Here is a 22,366-nt window from a genome sequence, read left to right on the forward strand (position 1 = left end):
TCAACTTAGAAGAACCCAGAGAAGGCAGCATGTCCGACGCCCCCCGATGGCTGAGGTGGCAGAGCCTTCAGGAAGGGATGTGCTGGGAGCCGGGCCGGTGCTGAAGGCCTACTGTGGAAAGCTGTCCAGGCTGGGCTGGCTCAGGTCCCCATCAACAAGGCCAAGGTATGTCCACACTGAGCCCCTGCTCTCTGGCCGGGACCCCCCAACCCCACCTCATCCCCCCTCCCTTACAGACATGAGGGTCCTACCACCCCTCCCAAGTGGGCCTGACACCACCTGCAGATACCCAGGCCTGCAGTGGAGCCCCCAGCAGGGGATGCCAGACAGAGACAGGGGCGTCTGGGCCCCACAGGTCACCCCCACACCTGGTCCAGCCTCCTGGAGGAGTCCAGTGCCCCCAGAAAATTAGCCTTTCCCAGGCCAGCACTGGGCTGGGACCCCTCAAGAAAGCACGGGAGCCCAGTTCTGTCAACTCTGGTTTTATTGAAAATCAGCAGCATCGGGGGGCTGTGCAGGCGGGGGTGCCCCCACCCCTTCTGCTGTTCACACACCCACAGGAAGCCTGGGGCCCCTACCCGCCCCAGCCAGCAGCCTGTCTCCTCTGGAACTCGGCTGACCACCACCCAGCCCCTCTAGGGGCTATCTTGGCACATCCTGGGGTGTCAGGAAAGTCGCCCCCCTCGTGGGCTCACAAACAGTAAAGCATGGTAGATGAAACTGGGCTCCACTCATCCAAAGACACGGCAGCCGTGGCCAAACAGCCTGGTCTCGCCACCCAGAGACCCAGGCGAAGACTCGTCCAGGTGGTGGCACCCCCACACAGGCCCATCCAGCGCCCTCCGCCTGAAGGAGCATTACATTCATGGTCCAGTGGGCCCCGCGCAGGCCTAGCACAGCAGAGCGCGGGGCACAGCCGCCCCATCCCAGGCTGCAGCACGAGGCCCTCGGCCACCAGGCTCCCTCCGCCATCACACACGTATATGTGCAGGCATGCACACAGGCACATGTGTGTAACCAGCACACGCACATGTGCACACGTGTGCACATACACGGGCAGGCACGCACGCAGGCGGGCGGGCACTCACCGACACACCCCTTCTTCAAAATAGCTAATTATTGCTGTTAAAGAAAACACCTCCCACAATGGCGGGTCAGGCTCATCTGCCCGCACCACCGGCCCTGGCTGCCCACTCATCCACGGAGCACGTCGTCAGCACCAAGGGGCAAACGTATTGTAGGACCTGCCCGCCCCTCACCCAGTCTTGTTCAAGGGCCATCAGCACAGGAACACGGGCCCATGGCCAAAACTGATTCACAGAAGTGGCATCAAACAGATGCAGGAGCAGGTCACAGAGGACACAGCAGCGGTGCCACCCACCTGGCTCCCAAGGCTCGGGGTCCATTGTCCAGCCATCCCCTGGACACTGCCAGGAAGGTGGCACAGTGCTGGCCACCCCAGGCAGGCAGCAGCAGGTGCTCACATTGAAATATGCACCCCAGAGGCCGGAGCCCAGCCCTATTGCCCAGAGAGCCTCCCAAGTACTTGCTGACGCCCGAAGAAACCGCCTGAGGAGCGTCCACCACCGTCTCCTCTAAAGGCCTCCTCTGAGAAAGGCTGCCCAGAGCAGGCACCACCCTAGGACCCCAGGGCCTCCCGCTTAACCCTTGTCCCCAGGGCAAGCCCTCTACCCGCTCAGGGCAGGCTGGCCCCATCCCTCTGCCCCCTCTACCCAATGGCAGCAGCAGGAAACCAGCTGACCTGGGTGAGGGTGAGAGGTGGCAGATGCCGCCATGGCGGGCCAGCCCACATGGTGGCCTCAGCACATGTTGACCGCCGACCCTGGGGTGCCAGCTGTCTGCAGAGCCCAAACCTGGGCAGTGGGAACTGCCCTGCGGCTGGCCCACCAGCCACGTGCCAGGACCCTGGTGGCACTGAGTCATCAGGTACTGGAGCCCTCAACTGCCTGGGAGCTGCTCCTCAGGTTGGTGTTTCAGGCTCATCTAACACATTCTGGAATAATCCGCCTCTAGTTTTCTGCTCCAAAAACAGAGGCTTCCCAACGGACAACAGAAGTCCTGGGAGCCCCAACCCCTGAACACAGATACCAGGCCCAGGGCTGGCTTTCCCAGGGCCTCACCAGACAGCCATTGGGGTACACCCGTGGGCCAGCAGGGAGGACAAGACCCAGGACCGCTGACTCAGAGGGGCTGTTCAGACACATCACTGAGCGGGACCCCAGGAGGACGCTTCACAGAGGTAGAAGTAGTAACATCAGAATTTCTACAAACATATAAAATTCACATCTCAGTGCATGTTTTCGGAGCAGTTAGCTCCCAGGCAGAGGGAGGCGACTAGCCAGGGGCAGGGCCCCCCACCAGCGTGCCCAGCCTCCAACCCAGGGGAAGGATGGGAGACCTGCCCCCGGAGGTCCCTGGGGGCCTGCTGAGCTGCACACTGGCAGGGGGAGGGCCGTGCTGGGCACACGGGTGCCACCTCAGCGGCTGGGTAGCATCAGGCTTCCGGACATTAGGCCACCTGGACACACCCCTCCTGGCATCTCTCCCGAGTCCTGGCAGCAACAAAAGGGCAATAAAGGCCCAGAATCCAGGCAGCATCCACTACCCCAGGCCGTCCAACTGGAAGAGACGCGGCAGCCCACTTAGCCCACAGATCTTGGACAGGCAGGTGCCAACAGAACAGGAGACAGCACACCGCTGCCCAGGAGCAATGCCAGCGCGGTGCTTTGGTCAACATCACCCTAACCCTGGCAGCCCCAGGGCCTGTGGGCTCCAGCAGCTCCCACCCATGCACCCCCACCCCAGGGTCCAGAGGTGCCAAAGGCACAGGATCAACGGAAGCCAGTGTCGTTCCCACTGACACGACCCGCCATGCTGACCCACGTGGCCCCCACCTGCCCCTCCCAACCCACCAGGCCTCAGACCAGCCGCAGCTCCCCACACACCCCACAGCAACTAGGCTGCCTCAAGCCAAAACCAAACCAAACAGAAAGAGGAAAAAGGCACAACTGTTTGTTTTCCATTTTGCTAAAACACTTTACGTCTGTCTGTATAATCCAGGTTAACAAAATCTGAGAGCTGCAAGAAAATAGGGTGCCGATTTCTGTACAGTCTACAAAACTCCCACCCCCGAGCAGGGGCCGGGCGCCACCGGGGGTATGTACAGGGAAGTGGGGTCTGTACAGTGTTCTGCAAATACCTCGACTGCTGGCAGCACAAAAGGCTCCTCCGGAAACCGGGCTCATTTCATTCATTTGCTAGTTTCCAAAGTGCCTTTTTAAGAACGTCCCCTGTGGTCCCGCATGTGGGACCCAGTTCAGTGGCCTGCAGCACCTGCCACTGTCCCCGCCCCACGCCCCCAAATAAAGGGTTCTCGGCAGGCATTTCTGCCCCTCCTGCCACCGCAGCGGGGTTCAGGCTTATAGCTGGACGTGCAGCCGCTGCCGACCACCACCTCCCTCTCGAGGTCCAGGTCACCCATGCCCGACAGCCCCTGCCTCCAACCTCAGGAAGGAGAGGCAGGCAGCACAGCCAGCCCCCCAAGCCTCGCTGGACGGCGAGACCCACCCACTCCTCCTGAAGGCAGTGGCACGACAGGGCTGGAGAGGGGCGGCCCACAGCCTTCTCACAAACCAGGAATGCTCTTTGGGGGGGAAATATGCTAATTTAGGGTCTCCCTCCAGATTTCAAACTTTGAAAACCTCCACCCACCCGGCCACCCACCCCCACCAAACTGGGCCATAAATAGTGCATATTCTAGACCACACAGGTGTGTAGGTGTGTGTGCGTGTGTTAAGGTATAAACTACTATTTTGTCCCACGTATTAAAGACATGCAGAGTGCTATCCTGTCTAAATAACTTATTAAAAAATAGGTTGGTTTCAGGCTGGGAGAAGCTGTGGGCTCAGTGGTGTTGGCAGCGGCCTGGGTTAGTAAGACCCACAGGGCAGAGCCTGTGGGCTGAGGCGGGGAGGTCCTCGGGAGGCCTGGGAGAGGCCACCGTGATGTAGCTGGTACTGGGGGAGAGGTGACCCCAAGACTGCCTCCCCACTCTGCTCTCCTGAAGGGCCCTGACCACGGCTGTGCAGTGGGTCGCTATGGGAACCACAGAGGGGTGATGATGCCAATTAGCAAAGCCCGGGCAGGGGAGGGGTTGGGGCCAAAAGGAAAGGTGATTCGGTGTCAAAGCAAAGCTAAACTGGGTGAAGCAAGGGGCTTGTGAGTCAGGCCGTCCAGAGAGCAGATGGCTGCCTGGGGCTCGCTCTGGGCCGGGGCAGGGGGTGCTCACCAGCCTGGGCCCAGCCTGGGCAGGGCTGCAGGGCGGGGGCTGTGGGCATGCGGCATGCTGCAGCCAGGCCACATGCTCAGCATGCACAGAGCAAAGCGGCCCGCGGCCAGCTCAGTGCCCTACCGGGCAGTGGCCGGCCGGCCCAGCAGGCCACACCTCCTGGGGACCAATGGCTGAGCCACAGCCTGGCCGGCGGCCCGGAGTCTGCTGGGCGGGGGCCTCGCTGCAGAGGTTCTGTGCTCAGTGGGTAAGGCTGGGCCTGCCTCAGTGGCCATGGGCCGGAACAGCCCTGTCATCCGGGGCCGGGCAGCTGCGAGGGCCTGTGGCAGTCCATGCTGTCACTCTTCAGGGCATGGTCCCAGCAGGCTGGGGAGGGGAGGGGCCACGGCTGCAAACAGCCCACCCCCCGAAGTGTCATGGCTGAGCAACAGCTCCGTCCCCCAGCACCAGCCAGAGAACCGCATGATGTTGAAAAAGGAAAAACCCAACAGGAACGCCAAGGTGAGCGTCTGAAAGCAGCCCGGGTGGCGGGCAGGCGGGCACAGGCGGATGGGGTGGCTGGGCAGCGGGCGCAGGCGGGCAGCGGTCACTCCTCGCGCAGCTGCAGGCGGTAGCGGTGGTAGCGGACCTGGAAGAAGAGGCGCTCGGCCAGCGAGAGGGTCATGCCGGGCAGCACGTAGTGGTCACTGGAGCCCATGTGTCTGAAGCCCAGGGACTCATAGAGCTTGTGGGCGGCCACCTTCACGGCCGTCGTGCCCAGCACCACTGCGGAGTAGTTGCGCAGCAGGGCGAACTCCAGCACCTTGCGGCCCAGCGCCTTGGCGATGCCCTTGCCGCGGAAGCGCGAGTCCACAGACATCCGTAGCAGCTCCACCGTGTTGTCCGCCTCGTGGGCCCGTGCTGCCACGATGCCCACCACGTTGCCGTCTAGCACGGCCACCCAGAAGCAGGAGCCTGTGGGGGACAGGGCAGTCAGGAATGCAGGCCTGGTGAGCCCTGCAGGGCCGGGTCCTTCCCCCCGCACCGGGACCAGGCACTGGGCGGGTCTCAGCCAGCGGGCCCCTCTTCACCCAGCAACCCCGAGACTGACGCCCGGACTGCCCCGGATGGCCATGGAGAGGCCCGGTGCAGCCAGCCTGCCCTGACTCCTGGCCACCTGGAGCCCACTACACTCATCCCCACATGTCCACAGCAGGGAGCTGGAGAGGTAGATGCTGTGAGGGAGTGTCCAGGACCTCTACAGTGGGGGCTGAGAGGTATCTGGAAGGACAGGCCAGGGCAGCAAGGCCACCTCGGGTAGCCACAGCCCCAGGGTCCTCAGGGGACCTCACGAGTCTCTGGCTCTGCCAACCCGGTGGCCTCCACTCTGCTGGGTCAGAGGCTGCTGGGTGGGAGCCCCATGACCTGCCTGTGTCAGGACACAGAGTTGGGGCTCTGGCAGGCTCGGGGGAAGGTCCGTGTGGACACTTGAGAAATCCAGGCGGGGAGCCCGGGACGGCCACAGGCACCACACACTCCCCGCACTGACCCTGGCCTCTCCTGGGCAGCTAGCCCAGGGGCCAGGCCAGCCGTTTCCACCCACCGCCTGGACTGATCACAGCCCCATGCAGGGCAGGAAGGCAAGGAAGGCCTCAGTGGGCTGAGGGAAGAAAAAGAGGGGAGAGGGGATGACGACCAAGGGGAGAGGCCACAGGCCACAGGGAGAGCCGGGTCACCTCTGGTGCCTGAAGGCCCAGGGGCGGCAAGAGGCCGGGTCGGGGTGCCCACTCCAAGCTGGCCTGCTCACGCCCTGCTCACGGCCACTCCAGCCCCCATCACTGTGTCCTCCCGCCAACCAACCCCGACCCGCCCACCCCACCCCAACTGCCCTCCCTGAGTGGCCCAACTCTCCCTCTGGACGCTCCTTACCTGACCCCTGCCCGGAAGACACTCCTCACTCCTCCACCTACCCCCGGGAGTCCCCTACCTTCTTGTCTGCCCACAGCTCTGCAAGTGGCCAAGCTCGGGAATGGCAGAACGGGATGCTGGTGGCACGCTGCCCCCAACTGCCCACCATGCAGGTGCTGGCTCGCCCCACCGACCAGGCCCACCCAGAGGTCAGGACAGTCCCGGGAGCCCCGCCCCTCCCCAGGCCTGTCTCCCCACTGCACCAGCAGCTCCCATGAAGCCAGCATGGCCTCATCGGCGCTGTCCGGCCAGCCTCTCCGTCCCTGTAGGAGCTTCCTGCAGACCCACAGATGCTCGGAAGGGCTGAGAGGGCCCCAATCCCCATCTCACAGCCAGAGAGACTGCAGCCCAAAGAGAGCAGGGCTGAGAGCAAGGGCATCACACCACACCTGGCCCCAACCCACGCCCCACTTCAGCGCCTTCGGCCTGGGCCTTGGTGCCAGCCGGGTGGGTCTCACCCTTGTGCCCCTTCTCGTCGTGGGCAAAGCCAGGCTGAAGCTAGGGCTCCACGGAGGCTGATAAGATGCTTTGTTTGGGCTTAGGAAAGGGTTAAGGAGAACCAAAGGTGCCCAAGGCCGTCCAGACAGCTATAGGGCAGGCAAGGGTGGGGACGGGACCAGCCACCACAGGATGGGCCGGCTCAGCTGGAGCTGGTGGGCACCGGAGCTGGCAGTGCCAGAGGTCATCCTTTCTCTGGGACACCCTGCCTCTCTTGTCTCCCACTGTCCTTCCCTGGCACTGACCAGGATCTTAATAAACCCTAACCAAGCACTGGGGCCCACCCTGTCCTTTCTTCTCAGCTCAGGGACCCTTCAGCACCCTGGAGACCCTTATGCCCCAGATGGCAGAGGTGAAAGGTCTCGTCTCTGGCTCCAGGCTTAGAGACAACCGGTGGTGCTGCCGCCCAGGACCCAGGCGGCCAAGCGGCCAGACTGGAAGACTGCAGGCCCCTCCCGCTGCACGATGCCTCACCAGGGACCTGGGGCGAGACCCTCTGGCTCACTAAGTGACCCAGAGGCCAGGAGTGGAGACCAAGACTTAAGACCCCTGTTCCCCCAGAGTCTAGGCCCCCTAAAGTGACCTCTGCCTTTCCTCAGGTCCTCTTCCAGCTATAGGGTCCTCTGCGGCCCCGTCCACCAGGGCCTTGGCACTTCAGACCAGCCCAGGATCCTACAAGGCACCAGTGAGCGCCTTGGACTAGACGGGACCAACAAGAGGTGACAAAGATGCCCAGCCCTCAGCAAGTGCACTGAAAGGCAGCGTGACAAGCAGGGCCAGCACGCCATGGCCCAGGGCCAGCTAAGCCACTCAGAAACCCACGCTCAGAGGACAAAAGACAGAGGCCCAGGGCCAGGCGGGCTCATGTGGACACTCAGCAACCAGGTTCAGCACCAGGGACCTAGCTCTGCCCTCAGCCCCTGCCAGCCCACTGCACTGCCAACTCGGAGCCCTCAGTCACCCAGAAGCCTCAGGTCATGGGTGCCCCTTGCCTGGCCCTCATCCCAGGCCTGGAAGAGGAGGGGGCTGGAGGGCCTGGGCACTCACCGGGGGGCTTCATGTAGTACTGCTCGATGTCGGCCATGTCCGTGTGCAGGGCGCAGTCCAGGTAGGCCAGCACCACCTTCCGGCTGTAGTAATAGCGCAGGCCCAGCAGCCCAGCCGGCACCAGGCACGTCAGCAGCAGCGAGCGGGTTAGGGCAAAGCACAGCGCTGCGGGCGAGGAGCACAGTGAGGACACAGGCGGGCAGAGGCCACAGGAGCCCCAGCACAGCCCCCGGTGCACAGGGCGGTTAGGCACGTGTGCCAGATAGGCCCAACCGGTTTCGGTGGCGGAGCAACGGTCACCTTAGCTGCTCCTGCCCCCCTTTCCCGATTATCAATCAAACTTCCCCCCTACAACACCAGTGTCCCCAGCACAGCAGTGCCTCTGGCCAGGCTGCCGGCAGTAGCTGGCCGCAGCAGCCCCAAGCAGGGCTCCTGGGGAGCGGCCCTCACCCGCCACCCACACGGTCCCCCAGCTGGGGAAGGGGCTTTGCCCACATCCGTGCCCACTCTGGCCTGGTGGGAAGGCGTGAAGCCGCCCTGCCAGGCTCCTGCAGGCCATCCCGCTCGTGAGAGGTGGGGGAACACCTTCTTCCCAGGGCCCCAACCGAGAGCCCTCCCTGGGCCTGCCCCTGGGGTGTGTGTGAGGACAGGGACAAGGAGGAAAGGACCGGGATTACTTCAGCCCCATCCAGGCTGCCAGGAGGCAGCTGCGCCTGCAGTGGAAGTCGCCTCCGCTGCGTGACCTTGGGAGAGTCGCGCCCCCCTCCTAGCCTCAAGCTCCTCATCTGCGAAATGGAGAGAAGCACCACCCTGCGGCGGGGCTTTGGGGAACGGCCTCGAAGCCCCTGCGGCGGGAGGGACGGCAGCCCCCAGCCCCGCCTCCGCGGTGCGCACCCTCCCGGCTCCGCGGAGCTGGCTGTCTTCCCCTCATAAATTAGCACTTGGAGCCGCCGAGGCAGCCTCCCCCGCCCCGCGGATTATATATAGTTACACGCGCCAGGCGCGGGGCCTCAGCAGCGGCGCTACCTGCCGTCACCCGCCCCCACCCGGGTGGCCGGAAGGGGACGGAGAGGCGGACGCGCGGGTGGAGACCCCGACGTCCCCCTGCGCGCAGCCCCGGCCCCAGCAGGCCCCGCTGCTGGAGGCCACCGCGCCCCGGCCGCCGCAGAATGCGGGAGGCGCGCGGGTGCGTGTCGGTGCGCGCGCGAGGGGGCGGAGGGGCCTCTCCCCTCCCGGACGCGCCCGAGGCGGGGCGAGCCGAGCGGAGGGCCCCGCGCACTGACCGGCCAGCAGGGCGTAGAGCAGCTGCGTGCGCGGGTGCTGCCGCAGGCCGCGGAAGGCCGTGTTAGGGATGCGCTCCATGATGCCGTCGTAGAAGATGCGGCGCGCCGCCTCCTGCTCCGCCGCGCGGAACTCGCGGATGCACAGGCCGCGCCCCCCCGGCGGCCCCGCGCCCCCCGCTCCGCCCAAGGGCTGGGGGCCGGGCGGGGGCGCGGCGGGCAGCGGGGGCCACATGGCGCCGGCGGCGGCGAGCAGTGCGTCCTTCTTGGCCCCCGGTAGCGCCTCATGGTCCTCGGCGGCCACGATCTTCGTCTCGCAGACCATGTCAGGAGGCTCACAATGCATGCACCCGGCCGGGCGGCGCAGCGCGGGGACGCGGGCCGGGCCCAGGGCAAGGGCGCGGCGCCCTCGGACCGGCGGCGGCGGCGGCGGCGGCTCAGAGGCGCGGGGCGGAGGCGGCGTGCGGCCGGGGCGCGCGTTGGGAGCTGCGCCGCATTTTGGAGAAGTATTTATAATGCGGCGGCGCCGGTGCAGTCGCGGCGCCCGGGGTCCCGCAGGGTCCTAGCGCCCACTGCATTGGCTGCCGAGGGTCACCATGTGATCTCGGGGGTGGGAGCAGACGCCGCCCCCGCGCCCGCCCGATGGCACGCTTGGGCGCTGCGGCGCGGCCGGGCGGGGGCGGCCAGGGGCGCGACGGAGCGACCGAAGCCCGCGAGGTGGCCGGGGCCGAGCGAGCGTGCGGCAGGGGTTCCCGGCCCGGAGGGGGCGCTCCGCGGAGCTCCGGGCAGGGCGCCTCCCGCCGGGGCCCTTCGTGCCCGCGCCGCCGCCGCCGCCGCTCCGCGCGAGCCTGGGAGCGCCCGGACCTGGGGCTGGGCCCCCGGACCCCACAGCGCCGCGTCCTCCTCTTCAGCCGCCAGGCGCAGTCACGAAACCATCTCCATCTCCCGCCCCTTTGTCTGAATGCGGCGCCCCGCCGGGACCCTAGGGAAGGGGCGCCCCGGCTTTCCCGGCCCGGCGCCCCTGGGACCTGCGCCCGGGGCCGCACGGGCTGGAGGCGCGGGAACGTAGCGGGAGCGGGGTCTGATGCTCGCGTCGCCGGGCGCAGCGCAGCACACCCTCCCTCCGACACGAGATACACGAGATACCCGTAGCAGGCACGGGGGGTGCGGGGCCCGCAGGACCCCTCCCGGCCCGGGCCCCCGCCTTCCGCGGCCCGCGCATGCGCCCTACGATCTCGGTGCAGGTGCAGCGGGGTGCTCTGGCGATGTCCTCCGGGTCCCCGCGAGTCCGACCCGCCGACGCCGCGGGCCAGGGGTGAGGGTGGAGATGGGAGAACAGGTAATCCCAGACCCCCCAGCGCTTTACAAACTCAGCCTCCTGCTGCTCTGCACCCCCTTTGTCTCCTCGCCCCTCATTCCCCCGGGGTGACCCCACAGGGCAGGCTGGATCTGAGTTCACCATACCCACGTGGGGATGAGGCCTAGGGGTCCAGGCCTGAGGACCCTCAGCCCGCGTTGGGGCCCAGCTACGGTCACTTAGAGGCCAAGAAGGGACTACTCGGACCTCTCAGACGTCGTGCTAAAGGGACCCGAGCAGAGTGGGGAAAGGGAGGACTCGGGACCCAGGCTGGGGCTGCCAAGCGAGGGCCGTGGGGGAGGGGCAGCCAAGCTGGGAAGTCGCCCCATGAGATGCCGGGATTTGTGTGGGGCCTGGCTATGACCTTCCAGGAGATTGAAGTAGAATCACAGAAAATCTCAAAGGACCTGGGGCATCCGTTCACAGTCCCCTGCACACGGGGCCTGAGTGCCCACTGACCAGCCACAGGGGGCCCAGCCAGACCCTGCGGTCCACTGAGGGTGGCCAGGTGGACCACAGGAAGAGTGTCCCTGCAAAGCCAATAGCATGCCAGGGGTTTAGGCAGGAAAAGCCAGGAATGGAGTATGGGGTGCCTGGAGGGTTCAAGGGGTTTCAGAGGGAGGGGACGCTGGGCTTTGAATGTGGGTTTTGAGTGCCAGGTCAGGGATTTGGGGAGTGCTCTATCATGCTTGGTAATGGGGGCCAGCAAAGGGGAGGATCAGGTCCACTAAGCCCAGACTGGGTGTGAAGGGGCCCCATGGAGCAGAGCGACCCAGACCCTACAGGACCACATGACTCCTGCTGGCTACTATCCGCTGGACCCTGACCCTGAGGCTACCCTCTGGGTCTAACAGCCAGGCCCAAGGATGGAGGGAGGGGCATGTGCTTCCACTCAGTGTGACCTTGGTGGCCCCTCGGTTCTGCATCTACAGAGGGCCGTCTCTCCAAGTGGCTTGACCTCACCCTTTAGCCCCCACAAGTCCCTGAAAGTCCCCAGGGGCCATGGTGACCTGACTAGTCCAGTAATCCAGCCCCTGATCCAGAGGGGCCTGGAGAATGCTAAGACAAGATGGGGAGCGGGCAGCCAGATTCAGCTTGGAAGGGACAGGGCTGGACTCCAGGGACAGCCATCTGGAAGGTTTCAGAGACATCAGGATCTGGGCTTTAATGCACTTAAAGTGGGGGTGACCTGAAGGAGGAAACCTGCACAGGCAGCAGAGCTACCCCAGGCTGCCACTGAGCCTCAGTTTCCTTCTCCGAGACGTGAGGGCTCCACACCTGCCCCAGGGAGGCTGTGCCCTCAGGCCACATCAGGAGCCCATTTTACAGACAAAAAGAAGTAGACTGGACAGTTCGTGGCCGTCTGTTCTCCCAGCACTCTCCCTGCAAGCCCCACCTGTCCGTGAAACCCCGCCCACTCTGCTTCTGCTGCCTGGGAGTCTCCTCCCTACCCAATCTCCCCGGGCTGCCCCCAACACGTCAAGTCTCCGCCTGCCTTTCCCCCAACCCACCTCGCACCTCGGACACCGCGGCCAGAGCTCCACTGGGGCTGTGTATGCGGCAAGACCCCTGCCCAGATTCTAGGGGCAGATTCACAGGGACGTGGGTGGGGAGCGGCCAGAGTGAGAGAAGCTTCGCCAGGGGTCACAGGGCAGGGCTCCTGGGAAGTGGGAATGTGCAGGATGACAAAGGTGGGTGGGAGTGCTGCAGGAAGTGAGCCGAGAGGCCAAGCGATGGGAAGAAAAAAAGAAAAACAGGACCAGATCTGAAGGCACACTGTGCAATGAACAAGGTCTCCACAAAGAGAAGGGAGGGAGCATCTGGGAGAAGGAGAACGAAAAGGATTTCCCCAAGCTAAAGGACTGAGGCTCTTGATCAAAACCCATTCAGCACCCCCAGAGTGAGGGCTTCCCAAAGGCGGGAAGAGACGCAGCTCCGGACAGCCCCTGCTGTGGGTAGCTGGAGGCCTGTGGGCTGAAGCTACTCACCTCCCCATGACAGGTCAACCCTCCAGGGTCCCTTAGGGACAAAGAAAAGTAAGGTGGGATAAGGGGCTGAAACAGGAGGCAGGTCGTGGAGGAGACAGCACGTGCAAAGGCCCTGAGGTGGGAGCTATGAACTGAACGCGCCAGCAGAAGGTACCTTCAGACAGGACAGCTCGGGAAGCCCTCCTCACCACACTGTGCTCTGGGAGGCTACGTGAGGACATGCGACAGGGAGATGACGTGGAGTCTAGGAAACAGTGGCTCCAAAGTTGAAGAGTGAAGGGTGGGCGGTGGGCAGTGGCAATGCCCAGCTGGCTGGGGGCCGGGCCAGGGGCAAGGGCCCAGCAGGGAACATGGGGGGATAGCTTGACTGCTGGAGAATGTGAGGGTGTGATAAAGGCAGACAGCGACAATAGGGCAATGACACGGGCAACAAAAGCGTCCTGCAGGTAATGTGTTCCCAGGTCTCTGCTTAGCCCAGTGGAGAATTACATTTACCGCCGGATCCCAGCTCTAGGGCAGAACCCGGTGCCATTGGCCTTGGCCACATGCAAGGCTAAACTTGCAAGAGCTGTCTGCTGGCTCCCCACTTCTGCTCTTCCGGTGAAACCCCCATTGGGGCCTTCCCCACCCCCAACCAACCCTTGTCAAGGTCCGCGGTGACCAGAAATGCCAAATCCAGTGGTCCAGCTTTGGGCCTTGCTTGACCTCAGCAGCACATGACAAGCTGACTCCTCCCTTCCTCCAAAGCCCTCACCCAGCTGCCCCATCTCCTCTGGGGGTCCCTCGTCTCTCCTGTCCACTCAGGCCACAGAGATCTCGGCCAGCAATTGTGTCCCAACCTTCTCTCTCCAGCCTCTTCTCCAGGAGTATCTGCCCGGTCACCACCTGGGCCTCTCTGCCCAGCGTACCCCGATCCTACCTACCCTTCCCCTTCTCCCAAACGCCATCCATCTGTCCCTCCTCCTTTTCTCTCAGAACCCACCCAAACATGGCGAATCTCACTGGCTCTACTTTCCAATTCAACTGCTTGTCCCGCTGCCGAGGCTGCCGCCACCCAGCCTCAGCCGCCCCTCTTCATGAGCCCTGGTTCTGTCTGTGCCACCCCAGGATCCATTCTCAACCAGCAGCCAGTGTCCTGTTCAGAGGTCACACCGTGTTCCTCTTGCTCAAGCCCCCAAAGGCTCCCAAGGAGGTCATGCCCATCCCCCCCACCTCCTCCTGCCCCTGCAGCTGCAGACTACTGGCTGGATGGACCTGCACAGCAGTGTCCACGCCCCACCTGCTTGCTGCCCCTGGCACTGGCCCCGGCCCCTTCTCCCTTCCAAAGGGCACGTCCCCACAGGCTTTCTGTGACAAGCACTCAGCTGTCGCCATCTTTTTTGTAATAGAAACCCCAATTTGTGCCAGGGCTCGTGGCTGCCCCTGAAATACAGGATGCCCAGCTAAATTTAAACTTTAGATAAACAACGAATAATTTTTAGTATAACTGTGTCCCGAATATTGCATGGGATATACTAATTCTAAAAGGCGCTTATCCAAAAGCACTTTTGTCTTATGCTGAAAAGTGTTCAGTATAAAGATTGTGTCTGTGTTTGCTAAGCCTGGCAGCCCAAGCCCAGAACACAGGCTACATCCCGAGCCCGCCTTGCACCCAGGAATGGCCATGTGACTGGGGTCAACCGATCAGACGTGAGCACCAGCCTTCTGCCCCTTTCTGGAGCATTCTGGTGCACTCTTGTGCCCAGGCCTGAGAGCCAGCCTGCGTCTGCCATGGCTTCAGCGCCTCCCAGTCTCTCCAGCCTGCTGTGGACTCCACAGGCGTCATGGCTGCCAGGCATGTAGCGTGGCCTCCCACCTGGGCTAAGGTGGGACTCTGGTTTCTTCACTGTCCTGACACCTGGCGCTCCAGGCACAAAAGCCCTGATGACAAGACAGGTCACATTACATGTTGGGAGGCCAGTGGGGTTGGGGGAAAGGCAGGAGGGGGTCCTGCTGGGGCCCTGAGGGGGTCAGAAATGGGCAGCAGGCCGGTGGGGACTTGTGAGCTCGTGCTGGGCCGTCCTCAGGCAGCACAGCAGGACTGGCTGGACTGGCTCTGGCAGCAGCATGGGGCGCCGTGGGGCGCAGAAGTGGCCACAACCGGGGAGCTAAAGCCCCAGAGAGGCCGAGTGTCCCATAGTAGTCACTTCCAATTGTAGTCCTACTGTGCTCCTGAATATCTTAAAGCATTGCTTTCATAATAAAAATGAAAAGGGGGGGGTCCCTTGCTTCCCCTTGAGGCCTCCTGCCTGGAGCTGGAGAATGGGGGGTGTGTGTGTGTGTGTGTGTGTGTGAGAGAGAGAGAGAGAGAGAGAGAGGGAGGGAGGGAGGAGAGTGCGCGAATCTGGGCCTGCTGCCATTGGTGTGACACCTGCGTTCAGGCCCACAACTCCATCCAGGAGTGCCTGGTGTCCAGGGGCTGGACTGGGGGCTGCTGCAGAAGGGACCCAGCACGCAGGGTGCAGGCTGTGAGGAAGGTGCCCTCTGGGTTGCCCAGTCACCCTTCCTCTCCTGGCAGCCTTGGGGTCCTTGGCCTCAGCAGGTTCGGCTACGTGGGGCCCACTGGCTGGGTCTGCAGGGAGCCCCGCCAACCACCACCCACTACAGTGCAGGGCAGCTCAGCGCTGGGGCGGCCGGCTCAGGGACCAAGCCAGCTTTTATGCTCTCCCGTTCTCAAACGAGGGCAGGCAGGCAGGCGCAGAAGCAGGTGCCTGGAAGGACTGCTGTAGCCACGCGGAGCCTGTGAGTACAGGTCCACGTGTGGGGCTGGATGTGCATGTCTGCTCAGTGCTGGCGCTGTTACGGGACAGGTGCCAAGAGGGCCTCAACCCACATGGAACAGCTGGGGAAATCAAGGCCCAGAGAGGGGCCCAACCAGGGACGAGACGACGAAGGTGGGCTCTGGAGTAGGAAGACAAGACACAGGTGTGCCGGGCTGGGTGTTTATTGAGGAGCAAATGCGCTGACAAGGGTCCTCAGCGCCCGGCAGGCCAGCAGGCACACAGGGCCCGGCGCTCGGCCTGCAGCAGGAGGGTCTCCGTCTGCAAAGCAACACGGGGCAATGAGGGCATGACACTGCCAGCCCCGCCCACCAGCTCCATCTCCTGGCTTCCTGCCCAAACCCACTGGCAGTTGGTGTCTACCTGCTCCTGAGACTCTGGGAGCCCCGCCTGACTGTCACCACGCCCCACTTACTGCAGGGACCCTCCGCTGCCCCCCTGGCCTGCTCCCCTCCCTCTTCCTCTCCCCATCTTCCGCCCCCTACTCTCCACTAGACCCTCCGCAGGTCCCGTGTGTGCACCAGTCCTGCCTGGGGGCCCTGTGCGCATTCTCCTACCTGGGTTGCTGTTCCCTGCTTCTCCAACTCTTCTGCCCCCTCTCAGGATCCCCCCCATCCCCTAACACCCCACCCCCATCCTGGAGCGGGGGCGCACTGCTCCTCTCAGGAGTCCAGCTCTTCTCAGAGAGACTCAAGACCCCCAGATCCTGGAGTGCTACAGGTCTCAGTCTGGGCCCTTCAGAATTGGCCAGAAAGGGGGACCAGGGTGCGGGGGGCCTCCCATTCTTTCTACTTCTGGGAATCACCTCCTTTTCTAGAAAAAGTACGTATCTCAGTCATAAACGAAAACTCCTCGGCTGGGGCACAGAAGACCAAGTGGGAAGGGGGGCAGCTCACTGTTCATTCCAGATTTTGGGTCCCCCCCCCCGGGATCCCTCCGCATCCTGGTACCCTGAGGCATCCTGTGCACACACCCATCCTTCCACAGGTGAGGCTGAGGAGTGGGGAGCCTCCCAGATCGCCCTGCCCAAGGTGACCTACCACGCCCAACGCCCCCCCCCACCCCGAGCCCCCTCAGTTTCCTTTCTGCCCACAGGGTTTAGTCGCCTGCCGCTCGATTGGGATGCGCGATTCTTCCTCAGAGTCTGGCTGGGAGGGTCACAGGGAAAAGTGCTCAGAGAGACCTTGAGGAAGAAGGGGGTCTGGAAACTGTGCTGGGCATTTGACGGAGGCGCTCACAGGTGAGACTTGCGCCCAGAAGGCCCCACGCATAACTAGAGCCAGATAAGGGCGCTGTGCCGCAGGTCGGGGCGGGGAGCCTGGGGACGCAGCCCTGAGGTCCTGGCGGTCCCCCCTCTCACCCGCGCGTCCAAGCTGTAGGCCGTCTTCCGCAGGTCCTGCAGGGCGCGCTGCATGAATTCGAACGCGTGGCAGTCCACGCACGGGCGGCCTAGGGGGGCGTGGGTCAGCGCGGGGGGCAGGTGGGCGCCCCTGCCCGCCCCCCACCTCCCACCTCCCACCTTCCACCTCCGGGGCGGCAGGGGCGCCCGGCTGCGGGCGGGGCCCTGGGGCCGCCCGGGAACAAAGGCGAGGCGGGGCCTCTCGCACGCCCGAGTGGGGTCGGAGCCGAGGGACCGCGGCGCGCGGCACTCACTCTGCGCGGGGACCGCGCTGCCGGCGGCGGGCTCGGCGCGGGCCTGGGAGCCCAGCAGCACTACGGTCAGCAGGAGCAGCAACAGCCGCGGCGGCCTCGGGGGTCGGCACGGCGGCGGGGGTGCCATGGCCGAGCGGAGGGAGCCGGCCGCCCTGCAGCGAAAGGAAGGGGTCAGCGACGCCCGCCCCTCCAACCGGTGCGGCACCCCCCGGACCCCAGCCAGACCCCACCCGCCGTGTCCCGCGAACACCTACCCCGCCCCGCGGGCCCGGCGCAGCCCACACCCCGCCCCCATCCTGCGAATACCCACCCCGACCCCCACCGCTCGAACATCCCAGTCCGCACACCCGGCCCAGCGACACCCCCAAATCCCGTCATTACCGCGGTTCAGGGTCCCCACGACAGCTGCGCGGGCGACTCGGGAAGACGTGCTGCGTCCGGCACGCACCGCGCATGCGCTCCGACCTGACTCCCCCCTTCGGTCCCCCTCCCGACGTCGTCGTCATGGAAACCCCGAGACTGCGAGAACCGCTAATTTAAAGAGACCGAGGTGGCTTCAGGACTCCGCGTGCCCAACCCTTGCCCGGGGCTGCGCCTGGAGCATCGTCCAGACCACAGGATGGAGTCTGGAGGGCTGCCTGGAGGAGGCGTCGTCTGGGCGGACCCTTCAGAGCCATCGCCGGCGGGAGCAAAGCTGAGAAGCGGGAAATCTGCGGCTGGAGCTTGGGGTGTCCCTGGGACCGATCCTGAGGGAGGGGCTCATGCACGTGAGGGACTCGGGGGACAGTGCATGCAAGGACGCACCTCTGCTCCCCCGGGCCGGTGGGGTCCCGCGAGATCCGGTCCCGGAGCAACCTAGGCCCTCATTCCGGCCTGGCCTTGCTCCCGACCCCTCCTCTCCACCTCTCGGCGCCCGGACGCCCGTTTACCGCCCTCCTGCTGCTCCCTCCCCCAGCCTAGAATTCCACCGCCTCCCTCCAACTGTGTGACTTTGGAGGGGTCCCTAGGCCTCTCTGTGCCCTTTTCTCTCCCGTGAAGGCACAGGGTTGTTTTGTCGCCCCCATGGGCGCCCGATGCGCGCGGGTTTCAGGTCCCCGCGGGGCCACGCGTGCGGGGAGACAGGCCCCTCTGAGAAGCGGGGAGCCACTTGGCATCCACTGGTTTCTCCAAGGCCCCGAGCGCAGAGACCGCGCAACTCCCGGGGAAGGCGCCCCAGGCCTACGTCCCGCCACCCCCGGGCCTCGGGTCGGTAATCGCCCAGGCGCGGGATAGGGACGTCCCCCCACCCCCGACCGGACGCGGGCCGTGCTCATGCTCGCCACTCTGTTCATGCGAGTGGGGCGGACGCGGGGTCGAAAGCCCCGTTTCGGGCTCTCGGGGAACAGGGTCGCGCTGCAGCCCCGCCCGGCCGGGGGCGTCCAGAAACGCGGGCAGGCCTGGAGCGGGACGTGCGCCGCGTTGCCGGACGTGCGCATTTCCGTTCGCTTCTTGGTCGGGAGCCCCACGTCTGGGCGCAGGCAAGTCCCTGGCACCGCGCGGCAGATGGGACGTGCACCCCGAGGACGCAGCGCTGCACTGGCTGTTTTTCTGCCTATCGGCCCCACACGGCTCCAGCTTGTGGCCTGTTCCTGTCGCCTTCTCCTCGCACACGCGCGCGGCTGCGCCCAAATGCGCAAGGGGAACCTGCGTACCCCAGAAGCAAGGCTCGGGCTAGACCTCGGGCGGCGGTGCAATGGAATCACGCTTTTCTCGGCATCGCGGCGAGCTAGTCCAAGGCATCCTGTTTAGAGAAGGGTCGCTGGTCCGCCGCGTTCCCAGGGTCCGGCTACCCGCATCCATCATCGCGCGCCTCCCCCCGCACCCCAGGATCCTCCCTCTCCGGCTCATTTCATCCCACAGTCCAGTCTGACGACCCCTGCCCTACACACACACACACACACACACACACACACACACACACACACACACACACACACACACACCCGACCTCTTTGCCGCACCCTCCCCGCGTCCGTGCGCCCCTACCGGGGGGACCGCGCGGTCGGCCGGGGGCCTTGGGGCTGCTAGCGCCCTTTCTCCCACCCTGCGGGCTGTCCCCTCGCTCCAGCCTGCCTCCTCCGCCCCAGGGCACTCGAATTTCCTTGTCCATCGACACTTCTCTTCAGCAAACAGGCTGTGATTTCTTTCGTATCCAAACAAAACGAACCTCGTGAGCCCACAGCACCTCCTCGCCCAGTACCCATCCTCGCTGTCCAGCTTCTCCCCCTTTTTCTCTTGAGCCCACTCCTGTCTGGCCGTGACCCACAACAGTCCAGGGACCAGTCCTCAGTCCTCCGCACGTGGCCATAGGCAGCCCTGCGGCCCCTCCCCCCTCCACCTATGCCCCCTGCTGGGTGCTGCTGAGCAGTCCTTTGCCCCCTACCTTTCGGTGTCCCCTTCCCAGGACCGTGTCCTTGGGCCTGTTCACTACACCCCACCCTTTGTGACCTTATCCAGTCGCTGTGGTAAATACATATAACACAAAATATACCATTTTAACCATTTTTAAATACCCAGCTCAGTGGCATTTGGTGCATTCACACTTGTGAACGTCCCCACCGTCATCTCTGGGACTCTTCCATCTTCCAACTGACACTGTCCCCATTACACTCCCCAGCCCCAGGCACCCACCATCTACTTCCTGTCTATGGAGCTGACTGCTCTAAGTAACTCAAAAGTGGGATCTCAGCGTGTGTCTTTCCTCACAGGCTTCTTTCCCTGAGCACAATGTCCTCAAGGTCCATCCGTGCTGTAGCCAGTCAGGATTTCCTTCTTTTCGAAGGCTGAGCCATACCCACTGTGTGTGCCTGTCCTTCATCTGTGGGGAGATGCTCGGGCTGCTTCCACCGTTCCGCTGTTGTAATGATGCCGCTGTGGCAGTGACCTTCTAAATCACTGTCAGACACTGTCCTGTCCCTGCTCACAGCCCTCCACAGATCCCACCTCACCCCAGTGACAATCCCAGGTCCTGACGAGGCTGGAAGGCCCTCACCTGCCGGCCGACCGTCCCACCCCTTCCCTGCCCAAGCCACGCCAGCCACACACGTCTTGCCAGGCTAGGGACCCTGGCTGCTCTGCTCCAGGGCCTTCCCTGAGCTGGGCGGCCTGTTCCTGCCGACAGCCCCGGGCTTCCCCTCCCGTCCTCCCTTCCCCCAGGCTCTGCTCCTTCTCTTCTCAGTGAAAGCCAAAAGTGGCCCACCCACGCCACCTGTCTTGGTCCATGTGGACCGCCTTAAAACCCCACAGATGTGGGGCTTGAACAACAGACATTTATTTTATTTATTTATTTATTTTTTAAAAGATTTTATTGGGAATTTGGGGGAGGGGAACAGTGTTGCAGAAAGGGACCAGCCAAGTTGTTGTTCTTCAATCTTCGTTGTGGACGGCACCAGTTGCCATCTGGCATCCTGTCCGCAGCTCATGGCCTCTAAGCTCAAGGTGCTGTGTTCAGTCTTAGTTGCGGGTGGGCGTAGCCACCATCCCATGTGGGAGTCGAACCAGCAGCCTTGTTGTTAAGGGTGCACGCCCTATCCACTGAGCCATCCGGGCGGCAGCTCAGCTCAAGGTGCTGAGTTCAGTCTTAGTTGTGGGCGGGCGTAGCCCACCATTGAACAGGCAATCTTGTTACACCAGCTGAGCCATCCTGCCACCTGTTGGCAATGCAGCAACAGCTCAGCTCGGGCGCAGCATCACTGGCCCATGTGGGAATCGAACCAGTGGCCCTGTTGCTCAGAGCTTGTACTCTTAAGGTAACTCTTAACCAACTGAGCCACTTGGCTGGCCCAACAACAGACATTTATTTTCTCTCCATTCTGAGGCTGGGAATCTGAGATCACGTTTCTAGCCAATTTGGTTTCGGGTCAGGACTCTTCCTGGCTTTCAGACAACGGCCTTCTCACTGGTCCTCACATGGCGTTTCCTCCGTGTGGGGGGGGGGAAGGAGAGGGGGAAGAGAGGAAAACAGAGCTCTCTGGGGTCTCCTCACTAATCCTATGGGATTGGGGCCCCCCACCCCTATGACCTCATTTAACCTTAGTTTCTTCCTTAGAAGCCCTATCTCCAATTACAGCCACACTGGGGGTTATAGATTTGACATATGAATTTGGGGGGACACAGACCTTCAGCCCATAGCACCACCCCAACCTCTCCAGCCCCCCTTCCTCTGACCTACATTTTTTATTTTCTTACACTTCTCACCCTCTGACTCACTCTATAGCTCATTCCACATGTTGATTCTTCATTGTCTCCAGAGTAGGGGGGGCGCAGTTTTGCCCTCAGGTATATGTGGCAATGTCTGGAGACATCTTGTGTGCTCAGACTGGCTGAAGGAAAGGTGCCACTGAATCTCCCGGGTAGAGGTCAAGGGTGCTGTGAGGCCGAATCCAAGGTGCAGGCCAGCCCCCACCAATGGTGACCCGGCCCAAACTGTGGTGGTGCTTCCGCTGAAAAGCCTGACCTCTGCCTGGAGGGCAGGAGCCTGTCTCTTTTGCTCCCTGATGTGTCTGCAGCGTCTGGAACCTCTCTGGGTGTTCAGAAAATGCTCAGGAAGTGTGAGTGCTGGGACCCCAGTGAGCAGACCGGTCTGCACAGGCAGAGAGGTGCTAGCTGTGCAGCCCAGGCCTGGAGTGTGTGTGGGGGGGGAGGTGGGACAAAGGGCACATTGGGGAGGCCTCTGCCGCCAAGGGGAGGTGGGAAGCAGATGCTGGGAGAAGCAGCCTGCTTGCTGGGTAACTGGATATGTGGGCTGGGATGCGTAGGAGGGAGGGAGAAGCTGGCTGGTGGCAAGGGAGGGGGGGGAGGGGCTTCAGAGATGAGGGAGTGAAGGGGTTAGTGCAAGGAGAATGCTGGTGGGGTGGGGATTCGGGTCAGAAATTGTGCATCGGCGATGTGGGCTCTCTAGGCCTGAACTCAGAGCCGACGTCAGGCTAAAGATAGAAGTGTGAGAGTTGTCAGCGTAAATATGGCCTGTCTGTGATGCCAGGAAGCGTGGGACGTGAACCCCTTTGGTGCCCTCCACCCCAACACCTGGAGTCCCCAACCCCTGCACACACTCTCGGCTGCCACCACTCTGGGGCTGAGGTGGGTCCGGGCCATCTGAACGTTTCTCTCAGGGACCATGAAGAGGCCAGATTGGGTGCCTCACACCTGCCTTGGGATCTGCCCGGGACAGTGTTTGAGGGACCTTCTCCTCTCAGAGCAGATGACTCCCAGACCCACCACCCCAACTCTCAGCAGTCAGGATGCCCGCACCCCCCCAACTAACCCTCCCCTCACCCCTGCATTCACCTTCCCAGAGGGGGGGGCTGAGAGGGGGAGGTGGAGCCCAGGGGCATCGCCAGTGGACACCAGGTGTGGAAGAAAGGAGACAAAGGTAGCATCCAGTTTGGCCTGGGGGAGACGGAGGCATGAGTCCAAGGGGCAGAGGGGCA

At 63.5% G+C, this 22,366-nt stretch overlaps 2 protein-coding genes across 4 annotated transcripts; both read right to left on the reverse strand.

Annotated features, from left to right (window-relative positions):
- Positions 1-466: 466 nt before the first annotated feature.
- Positions 467-9,518, reverse strand: NAT8L (N-acetyltransferase 8 like). The gene is made up of 3 exons (XM_019658103.1): positions 9,085-9,518; positions 7,802-7,966; positions 467-5,263 (listed from the first exon to the last, which is right to left on the reverse strand). The coding sequence occupies exons 1-3, from the start codon at positions 9,425-9,427 to the stop codon at positions 4,896-4,898; spliced, it is 876 nt and encodes a 291-aa protein (XP_019513648.1). The 5' UTR covers positions 9,428-9,518; the 3' UTR covers positions 467-4,895.
- A 5,875-nt stretch (positions 9,519-15,393) lies between these two features.
- NICOL1 (NELL2 interacting cell ontogeny regulator 1) lies at positions 15,394-18,573 on the reverse strand. Of its 3 annotated transcripts, XM_019657942.1 has the most exons (4): positions 17,280-17,742; positions 16,899-17,050; positions 16,606-16,694; positions 15,394-15,506 (listed from the first exon to the last, which is right to left on the reverse strand). In XM_019657942.1, the coding sequence occupies exons 1-4, from the start codon at positions 17,402-17,404 to the stop codon at positions 15,441-15,443; spliced, it is 432 nt and encodes a 143-aa protein (XP_019513487.1). In that variant the 5' UTR covers positions 17,405-17,742; the 3' UTR covers positions 15,394-15,440. The 3 variants fall into 3 exon arrangements, with proteins under 3 accessions (XP_019513487.1, XP_019513486.1, XP_019513488.1); XM_019657941.1 differs by lacking the exon at positions 15,394-15,506 and having other exon boundaries at positions 15,513-16,694; positions 17,280-18,573; XM_019657943.1 differs by lacking the exon at positions 15,394-15,506 and having other exon boundaries at positions 15,513-16,694; positions 17,209-17,294.
- Between the last annotated feature and the right edge of the window lie 3,793 nt (positions 18,574-22,366).

This window comes from Hipposideros armiger, unplaced genomic scaffold, assembly GCF_001890085.2.
Source record: "Hipposideros armiger isolate ML-2016 unplaced genomic scaffold, ASM189008v1 scaffold_282, whole genome shotgun sequence".
Lineage (NCBI taxonomy): Eukaryota > Metazoa > Chordata > Mammalia > Chiroptera > Hipposideridae > Hipposideros > Hipposideros armiger.